This window comes from Sphaerodactylus townsendi, linkage group LG07 (assembly GCF_021028975.2).
Source record: "Sphaerodactylus townsendi isolate TG3544 linkage group LG07, MPM_Stown_v2.3, whole genome shotgun sequence".
Classification (NCBI taxonomy): domain Eukaryota; kingdom Metazoa; phylum Chordata; class Lepidosauria; order Squamata; family Sphaerodactylidae; genus Sphaerodactylus; species Sphaerodactylus townsendi.
In genome coordinates, this window is record NC_059431.1 from 46,955,328 (window position 1) to 46,973,557 (window position 18,230).

The window sequence follows — 18,230 nt, forward strand, 5'->3', positions numbered from 1 at the left end:
TATTCCTATCCCCAAGGGACCCAGAACAGCTTTGTGAGGGGAAATGTAGATTGAAAAACAACACAAGGTGGGGGACAACATCCACAAGTAAACTGGCAGCCTCTGCTGCTGCATTTGAGCAAAAATAAATAATTGGGATGTATGATAAAGGATCTGCCACATCATAAGCAACTTGGCCCCTTAGGAAATGAGCAAGCACTGTTTTGTATTCCTATGGGAGAATATGCAGCAGTAGTCTAATGATTTATGGGTCCAGAATGGTCTCAGTAACACTATGCATAGATGATGTGGTGCCATGAAATGAATTGTTGGGCCCTGGGAGAACATGAAGCACAGCTGCATCATAACAACCCAATTATTTCTACAGCCCTTAAAATTAAGTACTGTACTGCAGTTCATAAACGCATCAACATTTATTTATGAAATAGTAGTTAAATAAAAAGATCTCAGAACTATACTTTAAAAAATCCCAGTGTATGAAATCAAAGATCTTAGCATGATTTTGCTCATTTCCTAAGGGGCCAAGTTGCTTATGATATGGCAGTTTAAATGTTTTAAAGCCTCACTATCAACATGTGTATGTGAGAAAGAGAAGGGTCTGAATCCCCCCCCCCAACTGCACCCCAGTCTGGAACTCAATGGGGAGACTGAGGGCAGGGCCAGCCTGGGTTCACCCCCCCCCCATATCCACGTGAGGTCAGGTGTGGGGCTAGCCCACTCAATCTCCATGTGGAGATGGGGGCAATGGCCTGGGCTTCGAACCAGCTGTAAACTGCAGCCTGCAGCTCCAGACTAGAAGCAAGCCTAGCCTCAGCCGAGCTCAGACTGAAGCCAACTGCTCTCATCCATCTAGTTACTGATTAGTTCCTTAATGATTGGTTCCCCACCCTGGGACATGGACAATATATATCCCACTAACATTCTCTTCTCACTAGACACAATGTGTAACAGACTTCTCTCTGTGATACACCTCTGAAGATGCCAGCCACAGATGCAGGCGAAACATTAGGAACAAGACCTACCAGACTACGGCCACACAGCCCGGAAAACCCACAGCAACCAATTAATTCTGGCCGTGAAAGCCTTCGACAATACATAGTTCTATATTGTTGGCTCCACCCACCAAGCTCCACCTCCAGCCTTCAACTGTGCCTTGTATCTGGTGGAGGACCGGGTGCAGCTGTGGGAGAGGGGACGAACAGAGCGCTTGGATTAGTCACAGGCACCATTTTAAGTAGATATACCTTAAATATTAGACAAAATTGTCTGTGAATGCATATGAATTGGTGCTTCCATACCATACACAGCTAGTTTTCATACATTTGGAGTGTATAACAGGACTTTCAAGGCAGGCTGGAGTTCTTGCATCCCCTCCGTATGGAAATCATTGGTTAGCACTAGCTGCTTTAACATATTCAGATCTGAGCATCCAGAAAAATGTGTGAGGTAAACTTCCTTTCTACATTCACATTTTAAAGTCCTTTAACATTTATTATTGATCTGCCTCAGGGTCTAGCATTAATGTTTAGATACTCTATACTAACAGAAAAGAAGCCTGAGGACTAAGGTAATATTCACATCTCTTCCCAATTGAAACTAGAGCTATAACCCTATGCACTTACACAAAAATAAGTTTCCTTGACATCAGCCAAATTTACTTTTGAATAAATATGCATAACCTTGGGCAGTAAGACTTGCCCTAGTGTCATCTACTGAGGTCCACTTGTGCAGGTCAAGATTGGAGTAATTCTACTTCAGTGATTGCCCCAATACTTGATGTATTTAGTGATTGCCCCAATATCTGAGGTGTTCATGGAGTTCCTTATTTTCTATCTGCAATTTTTCTGCTTATACGTGCAGTGGATTCTGCACATTTATCTACAGGTGGTGGGAATCTCTACCTTGCATTCAAGGAGCCGCCTCAATGCAGGAGGCTTCAATGAACTCAATTAATTGCATTTCTTATTGATACTTTATTGCATTCACACAACTTAGTATAACATTAATTGGGGCCCTTTCAAAGGGTGATTATTCCCAGGAGGATATGATTGAAGATATTTCTGGAAAGTATAAAACAGGGTTCTGCAGAGACCTGTCTCCTTTGATAAAATTAAGAAATATAGTTTCCACAATGACTGGGAAATAGAATAAATACACATCAGAATAATATAAAACAGGATACTACAGTATATAAAACAGTCATCCATTTAATACACAGACATAAAGCAGAATAAACACATACAGGATTTTTTTCCCTACTGAACCCCCCCTTTTTTTGCAAATGATATGCAAAGTTGGAATACAAATTAAGAAATGATCATGTGGTAAAACCATGCCAGAACTTTATCAAAGACAGCATTTTTTAAAATGCTCCCTCATGTCAAATCCCCTTGCACCTAGAATTTCACACTCGTAGAGGAAAGATTCTGTCAACACTTCTCCTTAGCATGATAGTCACCACCTACATTAGAAAGCATTAAAATGTGTGACCAGTCTAGGATGGGAAATAGCATGAAGTATTTCTGATTACAGAGTTAATTTTCTAGGGCCTAGTCACACAGTTCTTTACTGAAGGGATCGGAAGAAATTGCACATGTCATTCCTACTGGAACACAGTATGAACTGCTTCACAATACATTGATTTGTTCCCCCACTCCCCATCCATATAGCTGTCAGGGAAGAGTACAGGCAATGCGATGTACAAAATAATGTATGGAGGAAATTTACATGAAAAAAAAACTTTTTCAAATATCCTTCCTATGTTCCTGGGTGGATGCCATGAATGTTACTCAGTCCTATGGAAAGCTACTTTGTGAATGTGCATTAGACACTCAGGCTCTCATTTGACCTGTTGTACTCAGGGACATATTCCAAATATATAAATGCACAACTTTGTCAAGTGCATAGGATCCAAAAGGTGTAGCTGGAAAAGTATTACGACAGAGACATGAAGGCCGCTTCTGCATGGCCCTAAAACAGCGCCACAGGGACAGTAAAAACACCATCCTGGGGCACTGTTCGCACAGCTGCCGCTGTTGCAGTGCAGCAGCGCCATGCCCACCCACCCCCAGCGCAAAAATGCAGCTTTCGAAACACGCTCTGTGAGTGTGTTTTTTGGAAGGCACTGTCTTCCTGCTGGCACCATGCAAAGCCGTGGGTCAGAGGGCAGCATAGGCATGTCACTTCCTCCCTCTGGAGTCTTGGAGGGACGACAAGATAAACAAAAGACGCAGAACAGAGGCAGCTCCATGCAGATGCCATCTCTGCAGTTCGCTGCAGCTTTGGCCGTGTGAACTGTCTTGTGGCTCCACCGGCATTAAGTATGCCAGTGGACATCTGCTTCTGTCACCATGCAGAAATGGCCATAGAGCTGCACATAGTTCTAGGATGGGTACCATCCATTACACTTGATCAGGCATGGTTATCCTTTATACTTTAATTTTTTTTAAGTTTATCAAATTTTCTCACCCTTGTATTCAAGGGATTACTGTGTTTCTTTAGGGAAATGATACCGTATGAATTCAGAATAGATGGACTTCATAAATCCTGAATGGTAATCATTTAGTAAATTCAGCAACTAAGATTACTGAACAAAACAAAGCATCTCCCCTTTTGCAAAGATGAATGTCTCTGTACTCTCTCAAAGGCAAATGTCTAAATGCTACCAAGGGGCATATAATATTGTGGAGATTTATGATCATGGTCCATTAACTTCAGTTAGAGAGATCACAAAGGCTCATAAACATTGAGTCCTGATAAATGGTTAAGGCATACTTGAGCCTGAATAACCTTAATTCCAACCACGCATGCAGTATCAGAATAGGTTCAGAACATGCTCTTCTCAGCTGCCTAGGGATTCTTACACTCTCTTCACAGTCCTATGCAATAGAATCTTGTAATGGGGGTACGTTCAAGTACAAGACCCACTTTCAGCCAATAACTCTATGATTTTGGATTGCAGCTTCCCATTCCTCAGGGATTTGCAGCCTGGATAAACTTCCAAATCAAGCCAAAACCATATGGCAGCAATGGAGCCTAGTGGCACCATTCAGTACATTTCCAGTTAAGGAGTGACTTGGACTCTGCTTTGATCCTATCACTCTTTACGGTACTCCCCAGACACATAAGGTTGAACTCTGCAAAATGTTCTGCTTGTGGAATAGGGCTTTCTCACCTCATCTTTTTGACAGCAACACCTCTTAAACTGCTGTTGTGGATTGGAGGACACTCTGAAAGTCATGGGTTGTGATTCAGAGGGATTGTATGAGGGGCAATCTGCAGTCTTCAGATACTCCCTCTCCCTTACATGACAGGAAATACAAGGGGCTTTCAGGACCCACTTATTGGACCTCCCTCTGTTAACACTGTGTCTAAAAGTCAGACATAGTCCACTGATTTGAGAGATAAGGTTGTAATACAGACTAATAAACTACTGGGCACAAATAATTATTTTTGCTGATGCCTTTATTATTCAGCAAAATTAATTACGAGAAAAGCTCTTTAGAATGGCTTGTCTGAAATGTTGGCTTTTCCCAGAGTTCCTGTCGTAATTATGTATATTTAATGGAAGTGCTGGAGTTCTGCCTCAAAGACTGTTCCCTGTTGAATTCTCATCAGGTAATGCAGCTATTAGGCAAGATAGAGACTTCAAACTCAGAGCAAAACTCAAATTTAAAGACAGTGCAGGGAGATCATCACCATGAATTGCAGCTCCTGGATCTCAAGTAGGTGATGGAAGCTTTTTAATTATGCCTAGAATGTATGTATGCCTAGAATGTAAGTATGCCTAGAAAACTGGTGACAGATTTGGCTAGAGAAATCAAAACAGAACCATTTTCTTGGAATCCTGGCAGGCAAGAGAGGACAACAGTGGCAGAGATATTTTAAATAGGCCAGTATTGGTTGTAAAGCACATTGTCAGAGTGAAGAGACATAAACTGTTCCTGCCTTTTTCAGAAAGGAAATGGTGCTCTTCATATTGAAAGGCAAAAGAAGGATACCACTTTGACTTTCACCTTGAACTTTAATATTTAGTGCTGAACTATAATAAGGTGATCATGAATTCATAAGGATATTTACCCCTTTGTAAGTCTACAGGCTAGTTTGCCAAAAAGTGGCTTCAATATTCTATGGTTCTTAGTTGTATTAAAATATTTAGTTGTATTAAAATACTGCAGTGTTCCAGCTACAGTTAAAGCCCATCGTGAAATCCTTGGTATTTTTTAAACTACAGTAACTATAACTAACTCAATGCTAAGGTAAGCTGCTCTGAGGGCCAATGCAGGCCTGGCAAAGGTCATGGATCCCTTAAGTCCATGTGCACTCCAACTGCAACTTAACTGTTCTAGCTTAGGTCAGTTTTATTTATTTACATTATTTATGGTCCACCTTTCTCACCAAGACTCAATGTGGATTAAACAGTGTAAGTCAGTAGAAGCAAACACAATGGGGCATCCAATAAATAATGCAATAGGATTTGGATTGCAGAAATCTGAAAATAAGCAGAAATCCAAAACCAGTAAACAAAGCATAATGATGTAAACATTAAATAGTAGGAGCATACTTACAGCAACAGACAGTATGTACTATACACAGGATTATAGTTCACAGTCCAATAACTTGATTTAAACTGATAGGCAACCAATGGAGTGATTGCAAAATGGGGATAGTATACATACTCTGTGAAGCTCCTGGTCAAAACTGAGCTGTGGTGTTCTTCACGGACTGGAGTCTGAATTTCTGTGAGGAGCCAAGGTAGTACTCTAGTTTTGATGTTACCATGGCATGAATCTAGGTGGCCAGATCAGTCATATCAAGGCAACAGGCATCTTACTGGCTGGACTGAGTTGGAACAAAGCATTGTTTTTTTCCCCTTGAAAATTCAAATGATAATGAAGGAAGCCTGGATTTGATCAGGGAAATAAAGTAGGGATTGAAGAGTTAGATACCCTAGTCATTTCCTGGCAGCCACAATCCAAACTGTAACGATGTGCATATGCAGTAGGTCTTCTACTGTCAGAGATCGATGGCCATAGCATCTATCATTAATCTACAATAAATAGGAAATAACAAAAATGGTGGAAACAGCCAAATGTCAAAAAGTAACAACAGAATGTTGAACAAAGAAGAACAGGATGTGGGTCAAAGAAGAACAGGAAAGATACACAGTATGGCAGTACAACTGAAGCCTATTTGAAAATGTAATCAGAAACACAAGATAGGTGCTATCACTGCCTCATAATTTAAAGCTAATAATTCATTTCACTTAGAAGCAGAACTGCTGAAAATTTGGTTCCACTTATCTTCAGAGTCAAAAGGAAATATTTGGATGCCGAGGTTTAATAATTCAGTTTGATTAAGCAAGCTTGGATGCTTGTCAGGTTAAACAGGAGTACATTTTGTTAGTCTTCAGAGGTGCTACTGAATGGGTGTTGAATTATGAGCAGAGTTCATGATGAGAACTAGCTAGAGAGTTGTTAGAGTCATATCCATTCTTTCCATTTCACAGGTGGGAAATTGACAATTTTGTAGTCTGCAGCTGGGTACAGTTTGTTGTGATGTCCAAAGTGGGGGGAAAAAAATAATGGTTCATTCGCTCACAAATAAGTTTGTCATTTAATCTGATCTAGACATCACAATAAACCTCAGCTAATTGTGACTCAGGAAGTCTTCTGTTGCATAAGGAGAGGAGGAAGGGAACATGCCAGAGTTTCCGAGGAGTAAAAAATAAAAAATTAACAATGTAGTGTCCAGGTGTCCAAAAGCAGTGAAGTGTCCAGTGTCAAAAAACAACCCGTCGACCCTCATATTCAGAATTGAGAGAAATGTAACTCTCAGTCACTGCTTCAATTTGCTCATGTTGTAAATGTATGTATGCACCCACATTCAAATTGTTACAATGAACTAAGGTCTTTCTTCTTATCAAGTTGTCTGTCTTGTTTACTTAATATTCAATTATGGTTATTTCTGAGAACCTAATTTCCTCCTCAAAAATTGTACTTTGAAGATCTTCTACTCCCCATTAGACTTGCAGTTTAATTCCCAAGCTATTCTCGACTAGCATCCTTCCTGCATGAAATGGAAGTTCCTGCTCTCTTTCTTTGTATATTTACATTTCTGCATACTAATTTTGAGCTCAATTTTTTTATGCTGGTAGCCACTATTTTGAGCATACAACAGACTATTTTATAATCTCAAACTGAGAACTTTAAATAGGAGAAATGGCAAAACTAGGACATATCTACTGTAAAATCTTAGGGATTATAGCAGGATTCTTTGGACTTGATCAACTGATGCTACCAAAAACAAATCTGAGGCCATTTGCATACTTGTGGTCTCCTTTCCATTGAGCTTATGTTCCCTTCAGGTTTGGTTCTTGATTGTGCACATTTCCCCCTCTTCAGCAGCCATTCCTGTGGTTTCCAAATGGTCTGAATGTGTGACTTTTCCTTTCCCTTCTCATGGAAAGCAAAGCAGATTAGCATGCATTTAGCTTTCTTCAGGTTTTCTTCCTTTGCTCACATCATAGCAGCTTCTCCCTCTCTTCATGCTACCATTTCAGAAGGATCAGAAGAGCTTTTCTTTTTTCATTTTCATGCTTAAGGTCTATCACTGGAGCCACAAACTCAGTGAAACTGAAAAGAAACTACATGGTCAAGCAAACTAACACTAGACCAAAGATGGCAGTGGGGGGAAAAGGTAGTGGCAACCTTCCTAAATGGAGGCTGCATGGAAAATACAACGAAGTGGTGGGTTGGATGGGCAAAACGGCAGCTTGGCTTGACTAACAACACTAAGGACACATTTCAGAGGAAGAATTCCTGAGTAAACAAAAACCATCAGAAAAACCCACTGCAAAGCAAACAGCTGCAGAATAAATAGTGCATGCATAAATGGCCTGTCTTGAGAAACATTGATACTGTACTGCCATTAGATAGACAATAGAAAGCCAGTGTGACATTCAGGGTACTATCTCAGACACACTGAGTTGTGCTGTAGTTGCAGAAATCCAGAGAAATCATTCTAATTGGCACAGATTTTGTGCTATGTTTATATTCACTAGGAGTTTATAAAGCAATTCTTCTTAAACATTAGGATAAATGGTCTTTTAAATGACCTTAAGGATCAAATTCAAAGCCAACGAAAATGGACAGAAAATGAAGTAAGAAGATTTGAACAAGACCAAACCTATCTCACAAATCAGCTTCTTGGCACAATGAAAGACAAACTGGTAAGAATATTTCTGCCTACTAGATCCACTGCAAAGAACTATGGAGTTGCCATTTCTTGATAAAATTCAGCCCATCTGAAAATATACTAATGAATACAAATTTGTAACAATGCTCTTGTGAACAACAGGGAGTGAGTGAGTGAGTGAGTGAGTGTGTGTGTGTGTGTGTGTGTTGGGGAGAGAATTCAGGGAAATAAAAAAAGTTGGAAACATTGAGGAAGAGGAGCACAAGGGCAATTTTCCTATTTCTAATTGGAAATTAGAGTGTTGTGTGTTTTTGGAGATTGATATTCTATCATTCTCATATGTTGTGCCTTATATTTAAGCATAATGCTATCAAGAAAATATATATGTGAAGCTTGTATGAAAGGAGATGTTCATATTCTTTAAAAAATATTTATGCTTTTTGCTTTGGGTGTTGTTTATTCCTGTCACAGGCCAAAGTATAATACACAGGGTTTAATAAGTTTCCCACTGATGGCAGGGTGCCTATTTTTCAAGGAATGACATTCTACATTTCAATTTTGGTTCTTGGCCCAGAGAGGCACTTAAATAGAGTGTTTAGTTTCAGGAAATCCTTGTTCCAGGATCAGAGCTTAATGTTTATCTGATTAAAGTTCTTGCACATTATTCTTGAGGCAGTGGGAAAGGGTGATTCTGCAACAAAAGTCACAAAATGAGGGAATGTTGTATATTTTGTTGTATATTTTTTGCACATCCCATAGTTTTACAAGAGTTTAGAAGCAAATTTTCTAGGACAGATTAAACCAGCAAATGTTGATGTCATATTTTGTATATTAGAATTAAAAATCCATCCATTCCCAATAATGCAAAAGCGGCATCTGGAGTCATCACTCTTCTAATATACTTAAAATATTTGTAGTGGAAAGAATCCACTGAGGCAATCAGATAAAATATGGAGTCGGCAGGAAGAGGAAGTAAAATGCCGGATGACATGGCTTTGCCCCATTGGGTTGTGGGTTTTGTTTTTTTTAACTTTCCTATCTAGGTCATTTCTGCACGGTCCAAATATCCCAGGTTGAACACGGAAAATATCCTGGTTTGGCCAAGAAGTTTGCATGGTTCCCAGTCCTAAAGTGGGTTTGTCCCATGATATTTCCCTCATCCCGCTACCATGTAAACACCATGGGAACAGAACCAGTTTATTTTTCCTGCCCAGCTGCTCACCCCCCGATCTTCCCACCTGACATACTGAGCCACCGACTATTGCAGCCTTCCCTTCCCAAAACATTTCCCCAAGCCCTTTTTCTGCTCATGGTATCGGCCAGGTGCCATTTTGCCAGGATTAATCAGGAGTGGAGTCCCAAAATGTTCCCATTTTCTTTTCTGTACATGTACTAGTTGCTTGGAGCGCATAGTTAGAGAGATGTACACTTTGGGCTGAATGTTAGTGGGCATATCACGAGGGGGGGGGATCTTTCGTTTTCCACAATAATTAGAAAGTGAGTGGGAATGTGATGTGATGCTGTGCCCCATTGTTTTTTTGCTGCTGCTTGCCATGCTGAGGCCTGCACCAGGGCCTATCCAGAACTTGAAGAAGGGGGGCTGCGTTTTTCCTCACTGTTGCCCCAAAACAACAGCCAATCAGAACGTGGGACACCAGGGATGCAGATATGCTTGCGGTGTAAATACAAAGGACCTGGGCCTGTTCAAAACAAACTGGAGTATGTCCTCTCAGTCTTCACTTTATTCCTTCACAGAAATGGGCAGTTATGTGAAGGGAGAAACCGTGATAAAATATACCTGGATTGTAAGATACTGATTGTAACCCATGTATGAGCCTGTGCCCTCGTTCTGGCCTTTCTGTAGCTTTGTAGACCAGATAACAAGCAGACTGCAGACTGCTTGTTTAAAATTCAGGAACAGGAGAAAGTCCTCTTAGATAAACAGGAGAGACTGAATAATATTCATAACAAACCAAGCCTCTCAGTATACTGAGAAAAAGAACCAGGACCTCTTTCCTCTTTCCCTCCCCCTGCCTTATCTGACTTTCCACATTAACCTGCAGGTGACTCCTGTCATACCAGTTATTGCCATTAATCAAGCCTCAGGTGTTTTCATTCTGAGAAAGTAATCTTTGTTTCTTACAGGCTGGTAGTGTTGTTTAAGACCATAATTCAACTCTTGCATGCACCTAGTATAATTGTGCTGTGTAGAAACAGCCCTAGTTAGCAAGAGTGGGGGAAAGATGCTTTCAAGCTGTCTTCTGGGCTTTGAAGGAACAGAGCTATACTGATGAAGGGTAAAGGTTTTATTGCACTATTTCTCAGAGCAAATGGGCGGAGAAACCCACTCTAGGTTTCCACTGAGAAAGTATACAGTTTCCCATAATCTAAAAGGAGAAAGCATATCTGATCTTTAACTGAAATAAATGTATGGAACAAAGGAACTTTGTTAACATTCAAATCTGATAGTCTTCAGCTCCTCTACTGCTTAAATTCATCGAGAAGTAAAGTGAACAGTGTGAATGTATCTGACAAAGAAATGCTACTGCTCCGTTTTCATGAATGTAGACAGGAGTGGAACCCATCTTCCCAGGATGCTTCTGTCCAAAGAACATAGTTATTGACATGCAAATAAATTTACAAACTGGTTAAGTTAGCAGCATTTAGAAATGGGAGGGATGTTCAGCAGATTGTGACAATATGGCATTTAACCATGCAAAAGCTGCATGAATTTGCTAATGAATTTTTCGAGTTAGGGCACGGGTGTGTGTGTACTAACATAATGTAAAATGTATTTATGTTATAAATCAATAAAAAGAACATGTTTACTGACATTAATTCAAATGCAAGAAAAAGTATACCCCCCTCCCCCAATCCCATCTTTTTGGTAAGTACTTAAATTTTGGTGCCTCTCTGTCGATTTAGTAAAATTCCTTAATAGTACCAGAACAGTGGTATTGTGTGCAAGGCAGTTATTAGAAATACTTAATCACAAGGAAGGTGCTGTTCCCCTGCTTCTAACTCGAATTGGGGGTTATTTCACCAAGATTAAATTGTTCACATACTTTCCACACAACTTCAGTGACTGGTTTATGTATTTTGCAACACTCTTCCGTCACTACAAATCCAATGGCTCTACAGCTTTTATTCATCTATTATTATTAACAAGGCTTGGAACTCACCATTTCTTTGTGATGCAAGACAAGTAGCAGGTTTTAAGAAAGCAAGGGCTGTAAAAGGGAAATACAGGAGGCAGGGCATGGTGCATCTTTTCTGCAGGTCCCATGACTTGTGAGCTACTTCCATACCAGCTTTATTGGCTTCTGCTGATTATTTTTCTGTTCTGACTCCATATCCTGGAGCTTTACAGTACAACCGGTGACCTCTCTAACTCAATATTCCTTTGACCTTTGCTTTGTTCACATCCCTACTTCATCTCTGCTTTCCTCCACATTACTGCTGCTGGATGGGTATTAAGGGCTAAATCACATGACACATTGAGAATCCACAGCTGGATCTACCAATATGTAGTTTAACACCAAAAACCAATGTCAGGGATCTAACACAAAATAGGGGCTTCAATAATGCATAGAATGAACATTTAAAGGGCCAGGTTGTGGGAGACAATATAATAAGATTCCTATTATTGTAAGTCTATTGATGTCTCATAATGCATCTTTTCAAAGGAAGCAGTGGAAAAGAAAACGGAAGATGGTTTTCATTACTTATCCAAAAGGATAGAAAACTCTGATAAAACAGTGCGATTCGAAACAGACCTGAGTCACGTGAAAAATGATCAAAGTAAACTCCATGCAAGAATTATTAGATTTGAAAAAACAATGTGGAACGAACTTGAGGAAATCCAAAGTGAATATAGAGCAGGTGAGGGTAATTTTTGTGACCCAGTCACTTCTAAGTGTGATCTGATTCCTTTGTATTCTACCCTCTTCTTCCAAATGTGATTTCACAATCAGAATATATCCCAATAACTAACAGATTAAGAAAAGAGAAGTTCAAATTGTTGTATACAGTCTTTAAGCTTCTAACTTTGTATAAGATGCTTTGCTGCTAATTTCAATATTGTATTTCAAGAAAGGAAGTCTGCCAAGCATGTGAAGATTATTCCACCTCTTAATAAAAAAAGCTATAGATTTAAACCAATAATTTCTGATAGCCTCTTTCTAATTTCTATTTGTCAGAAAGAACTTGCCTATCACGTTACATTTACCATGAGACAAAGATGTATGACCAATCTGTCATAATTGTTCACACATTGTATTCATTCATACAGAGATACAATGGTAACGTTTCATACAGAAAGCATGGTCAAAACTTGTGCGTTGTAAAACTTGTATACATTTCTGACTGTCCCTTAGGATACATTTGCATAGAAAACTGCAGCAAGAATATCCCCACTATGGCTGCAATTGAAATATTTCCGATCATGAATTTGCAGAAGACTTGAGCCCTGGCCAAGCCCAATCTCACAGATCCCAGAGGTTAAGCAGGGCAAGTATTTGGATGGGAGACCTCCAAGGAATATCAGTCATGACACAGAGATAGCCAATGGCAAATCATCTCTGAACATCTGTTGCCTCACCAGCAATTGTCGTAAGTCGGCTGTGACTCAACAGAAAAAAAAACGAAAGGACTGAGTGGTTTCACCAAGGAAATGGGAAGAGTCAGGAAGGAGTTAGATCTTTTGGAGGGCATGGCTTGGCAAGATAATTCACACTGCTACAGCGTTTTCAAGAAAAACAGCCTTTCCAAGTGTTTAACCTTCCCAGAGAGTAATCAAATGTAAAACAATAAAATCAGAGCTAATTTCCTTCACACAATCCAAACAAAGATGCCTTTCTTCCTTCACTAAGGCAGACAACCAAAAGAGACATTTGATAGGATCAAATGCTAATGCCCTGAAAGTATCTATATTTAGGTATCAAATTTAATGCTTCTCAAATACATTAAAATATTTCCATGGGAACAGCAAAATAGGAAAGATTATTACAGTTATAATGGATTATTAATCTTTTCCATTTGTCGGGTTATACAGAAATATTAATATATTTTCACGAAGGTATGCAATTGAATTCTAACATCCCAAAAAATCACAGCAGTAAAGTTAAAATTGGTGATTTGCAGCATTTCCTGATATTATGGAAAAAATTGGGTAGCCAATGTGCCTTCATGGCCTGAGAGCTCCTCATATTCTTTTCTTCCCCTCTTTCCAAGTAGCTGGAAATGACATATTTTCTACCATAGCCTAACAACCCATGAGCTAGGTTAAATGGCGGATATGTGACTGGCAAAGTTTATCCAGTGAATTCTTGGCAGACAGGGATTCGAACTCTGGTCTCCCCAGTTTTAGTATGTATTCTAACAATGACCACTATTAATAAATTCAGTCGGCATCAGAGAAAGTGCTCTATCTAAAGGATATACGAAGAAATATATATATAGTTGACTTATGGTACTCATCCTAATTTAAAGCATGCCTGTTATTTACCAGGATTTCAATCCATTCGTGATTCTTTTGATGCATTGAAACAAATACAGACAACGAAGCTAAAGTTAGAAAAGGAGAAGTTCAAACAAGACATGAAGAAGATAAGACGAAAAATAACTGCACTCCAAGAAGACTGACACCTTTAGCATCTACAGTTATTCCAGACTGAAAAATTACTATGAAGATTGATGCAAACAAAAACGTTCAATTCTCGAACATCAAGCTTGTTTGATTTGTATCCACAAGACATTGGTAAACATAACAGTGTTACAATAGGCCCCAAAAGATCCAAATGAAAAATCTCCCTGAACAATACTTACACATTACAGTTTATATTTTACACAAAATAAAATTAATCCACTAATGATTTACAGTTGTGTAAGTAAATTATTGTATTTTGGAAATTCGTTATTAAGTATCTAGTGTTACAGCTGTCAATTCTCAGCCTATAAGCCTGCTTACTGTCTACCTGTAAACTGGAGAACAGGCTAAGTGAAGGTGGGTCTGGCTGACTAAATAGCAGGAGGGGGAAGGGCCTGGGTGGAGCTGCCACCTGGCCTCTTCTGCCTGGCTCCCCTCTGATGCAGCCAGCATGGTGCAGTGGTTAAGAGTGATGGACTCTAATCTGGAGAACAACGTTTGATTCTCCACTCCTCCTCATAGATGGCAGACTTCAATATGTTGTACTGGATTGATTTCCCTTTTCCTACACATAAAGCCTGCTGGGTGACCTTGTGCAAGTCACAGTTCACTCAGAACTCTCTCAGCTTCACCTATCTCACAAGGTGTCTGTTATGGGGAAAGGAAGGAGTTAGCCACTTTGAGACTCCTTGTGGCAGAGCAAAGTGGGGGCATAAATCCAACTCTTCTACATCAAGCAGGCCCCAGCTGTGGACCATTGTGGCTCCGCCCTCTGCACTACCCAACCCCAGCACTGTCCCGCCTTTTCTAGAAAACTCCCCTCTGCTTGCTCCTGAATCCCACATTGCAAACACAGTCCCAAATGAGCCTGAGGGTGCAGGGCTTCTTGCAATGCAATGTCATAACCATGTGCCTAAACCACTTCTAAGAAAAAGCTATTTCCTAATTATCTGGACAAGGAAAAGACAAATAATCAATAGTGTATCAAAATGCTTGGAAATAAGGTGGGGTGATTACAGAACTGTAGGAAAGGAAAGGACATATTCCTCAAAGCCAGTTCTCTCTGCATTCACTCATATTAAGAAATGCATACATTATCATTTTTCTTTATGATATAACAAAAATCTGAACTACTATTTGTCTTGAGACAGACTCCACATTAAGTTAGATTGGTATACTATTAAAGAATAGACTCTAGGGGACAAACAACTCTAACAGAAGCAAATGGAAATAACTTCTGGGCCTTCACTTAGCTTTCAGAAACGGATACAAATATTCTTCAAGTTAATAGAGACTGCAATGGTAATTTGTAGAATTTTTCCTTTCCTAAAGAAGTAAGAGGCCTTATTTTGCAAGCGTATTACAGACTGAGGCATTTTTAAATTTCAGCTCCATGCAATCTCTTTAAGATGGAGTTGTTACGAGTGTGCAAGAGAGCTATAACTCTGTGTCAAAGATAATAGTGTAAAGCTGCAGATACAAAAGTTGACTACATTCCAGAAAGTCCTTTAATGTTTCTCTATTAGTCAATGTCATAATTGAAAGCCCTGAGAATATTACACACATTCCTCACAATGCAATCCTGGTGGGGGGCAGAAACAATATAGGAGGCAGCATGACCCTAGCACCAGAATAAATGTTCCTTATGTTGGCACAGTGGCACTTATGTCGGGGAACTGCATAGGAGGTGGCATAATGCTAGGTCCGGTGTAAATGCCACTTACTCCAACAAAATCAGTGGTGCAGTCCATTGTGCTACATAGGCACAGCAAGCCTCTTAGGACGCTGTGCCATCCATGGTACCATTCCCCGTCCTCCAGGATTACACTGTAACACTCAGAAATCTGTAATTTGGGGATTAAATTTACTTCTATTGAAACATTCAGCAAGGAAAAGTGCCACAGATGACAAATTCTTACTAACTCTCCACAACGTTCAAATCAGCAGAAAGTAGTCAGTATTACATTTTATATCTGTCCTTCTAGGAGTGACAAAATTGGGAAACAAGGGAGAGGAAGTTTAGTTCAGAATTATGAGGAAGCACAAGAACAGGGGCAACAGTTTGTATTTTTAGGCTATAAAATATATTTTTCTAAAATTGTATCTCAAATTTCACCCGAGTCATGCAACATCAATGGCTTTTAGTTCATTTTTCCAGGATGCAGGATTGCCAAGATGCCAGCACAACACACAATGCACCATTTTAATACATCAAGGATTTACATTGACATTAAAAAATCTTGTAGATAATTTCTGAAGTCAAGTTCAGTTTCTCCTAAGGTACTGATCACTTTTCAGTTTATGCCATCTAATTCAGCAAATATGTTCACAGGTATAGTTACCAAATGGTGCCCAGGGCAAACACTGAAACTGCATCCCCCCCACCCACCCCCCGTGGCTGGACTCCACTGCCCCAGCAAAGTCTTCACTCTTGTGTTAATTAGAAGGAAAGGAAGAAGGCGGAAAAGGAAGGAAGGAAGGAAGGAAGGAAGGAAGGAAGGAAGGAAGGAAGGAAGGAAGGAAGGGACAGAAAAGATGTCAGGCAGACAAACAGAGTTTGGCAGGTTCTCTGAGCTGAGGAAACCTCCCCGTCCAGATTCTGCCACCCCAGTGAGGCCTCCTCATCCTTCCTCACTGAGGGGGGAACAAACATGCTGGATACCATGTGCGGGAACCCTCACCCTCATGATTTCCCCATCCAAACTTTGCCATCCCAGCACAGCCTCTGCAGCCCTTCCTCAGTGAGGGTTGCTAAGCTTGGCCCCCACCCCTGGAATCCCTGAGGATTCCCCTGCCCAGGATCTGGTACCCCTACCCTGATTGTATATAGGTACCCCAGCATGGCCTCAGTAGCCCTTCCTCAGTGAGAAATTCAAGGTAGGGGGCTCTGCCATCACCCTCGCCCAATGAGTGTCCAGGGCTCAAGCCCCTTCCCGCCCCCTTGCTACATTCCTGAATATGATATCAATAAAATAAGGTATCAGTAAAATGACAAGCAAAAATGCTGATGTTAATCATAAAACCTTACGTTCGTTAAAGACTCAGAACAATTAGATTCTGCTGCCTTGGAGTTTAAATGATTAAATTCTCCAGAAGACCAATGGGGGAAAGCCATTGAAAAAGACTTCCTGAGAAAACCACATTTACTTTACACCAGTAATTACTGCTAAAGAAACAATGCATTATGCATATTAAGGATGCAAGAACAAACTGAAACTTGATGTTTGGCAATTAGAGCAGCATTTGAGCACCAGAAATCCAAACCAACCAGCGCTTGTTTTAATGTGAGCACTCACATCACTTTCCAGTAATTGATAATTTTGAGAGATATTCATGGAACAAGATCAAAGGAGACAAAGAAAAGTCATTATTTTTAATTTCCTGTGAATATGGAGATCAAGGAATTTGAAATATTATTGCAATCTTGCAATAATAATTGCAGAAGCGGGAGAAGAATAAAAAATGATTACTACGGCACATTTACATTACCAGAGGGAGGCCAGTATACCTCCATTTCCAACAGCTCAAAATTGTAATACAACTTTGTTTGTATGGGAAGCTGCTGAAGGATTAGCCTAGCAAGAAAATGTACACATGTCAAAAGCTTCCACTGCTTTAGGCACTGGATGTTTGAATGATTTTGCTTAATGCACAGAGCACCAAGGCCATGTTTCAAAGACAGAAATGTACCCTACTTTGTACTGTAGCTGATGCCGAGCAAGCATACTCCTGTAAAAATCTACAAATTTCCTTAACATTAAAAAGAAAATCAACTTAATTACTTCTGGGCAGTTTATCAGCAGCTTCCTTTTAAAATATGTCAGAAAGTCCAGGAAAAACTTTGATTTTATACAGGCTACTTTGATGGGGGGTTGTCATGAATATCTTGTCTGTTCGTGTTCTCAATTCAGTTCATATTAAGAGGATGCTGCTACTGACAGTTTCTTGTCTAGTTCCAAAGTTCGAACATCTCCATTAGCTTTGGCATTCCCTATAAGAGCCTGCAGAGAAATGGGAAGGTAAAGGGTAAGTTACTCGTAATACTTAAATAAATTAAGTTCACTCATATTTTTTCTGCAAAGACATAAGCTAAACACTGAAATTAAAACAATCATGTGGCTTATTCCTTCAGACAGCAGAGGAGGTGTGCTCTTTGCCAAGGCTTTGGTTCTTGCACACCCTGCTTTTCACTCTTACTATTTTATTCTCCATATTTGGAACTTGTCAGTACTACGCGCCACTGTCCAGTACAGAGAAGTAAAACATACAGTGGTTGGAACTGATGGTAAACATGTACGTATGGATGCCTGACAGTTTTTCCAGCATATCTCTTCATCCTTCAAATGACAGAATATTTTCCCCTGCTCACAACTCAAGTAATCCACAG

General features: G+C 39.9%; 2 protein-coding genes across 7 annotated transcripts in view; one reads left to right on the plus strand and one right to left on the minus strand.

The window, feature by feature from the left end:
• Positions 1-14,069, plus strand: part of FAM81B (family with sequence similarity 81 member B) — a 37,432-nt gene extending 23,363 nt beyond the window's left edge. For 3 of the 5 annotated variants that reach the window (XM_048503306.1, XM_048503307.1, XM_048503308.1), the window contains 4 exons: positions 4,618-4,724; positions 8,095-8,230; positions 11,883-12,078; positions 13,706-14,069. In XM_048503306.1, coding sequence (XP_048359263.1) covers positions 4,618-4,724; positions 8,095-8,230; positions 11,883-12,078; positions 13,706-13,839 — 573 coding nt within the window. In that variant the 3' untranslated portion in view covers positions 13,840-14,069. Of the gene's footprint in view, positions 1-4,617; positions 4,725-8,062; positions 8,231-11,882; positions 12,079-13,705 lie in introns of all 5 variants that reach the window. The other 2 variants (XM_048503309.1, XM_048503310.1) reach the window with 2 other exon arrangements.
• Positions 14,070-15,693: 1,624 nt separating this feature from the next.
• The window catches only part of TTC37 (tetratricopeptide repeat domain 37), a 64,965-nt gene continuing 62,428 nt past the window's right edge, over positions 15,694-18,230 (minus strand). For both annotated transcript variants that reach the window (XM_048503305.1, XM_048503303.1), the window contains exon 41: positions 15,694-17,844. In XM_048503305.1, the coding sequence (XP_048359262.1) occupies positions 17,761-17,844 (84 nt within the window). In that variant the 3' untranslated portion in view covers positions 15,694-17,760. The remainder of the gene's footprint in view (positions 17,845-18,230) is intronic.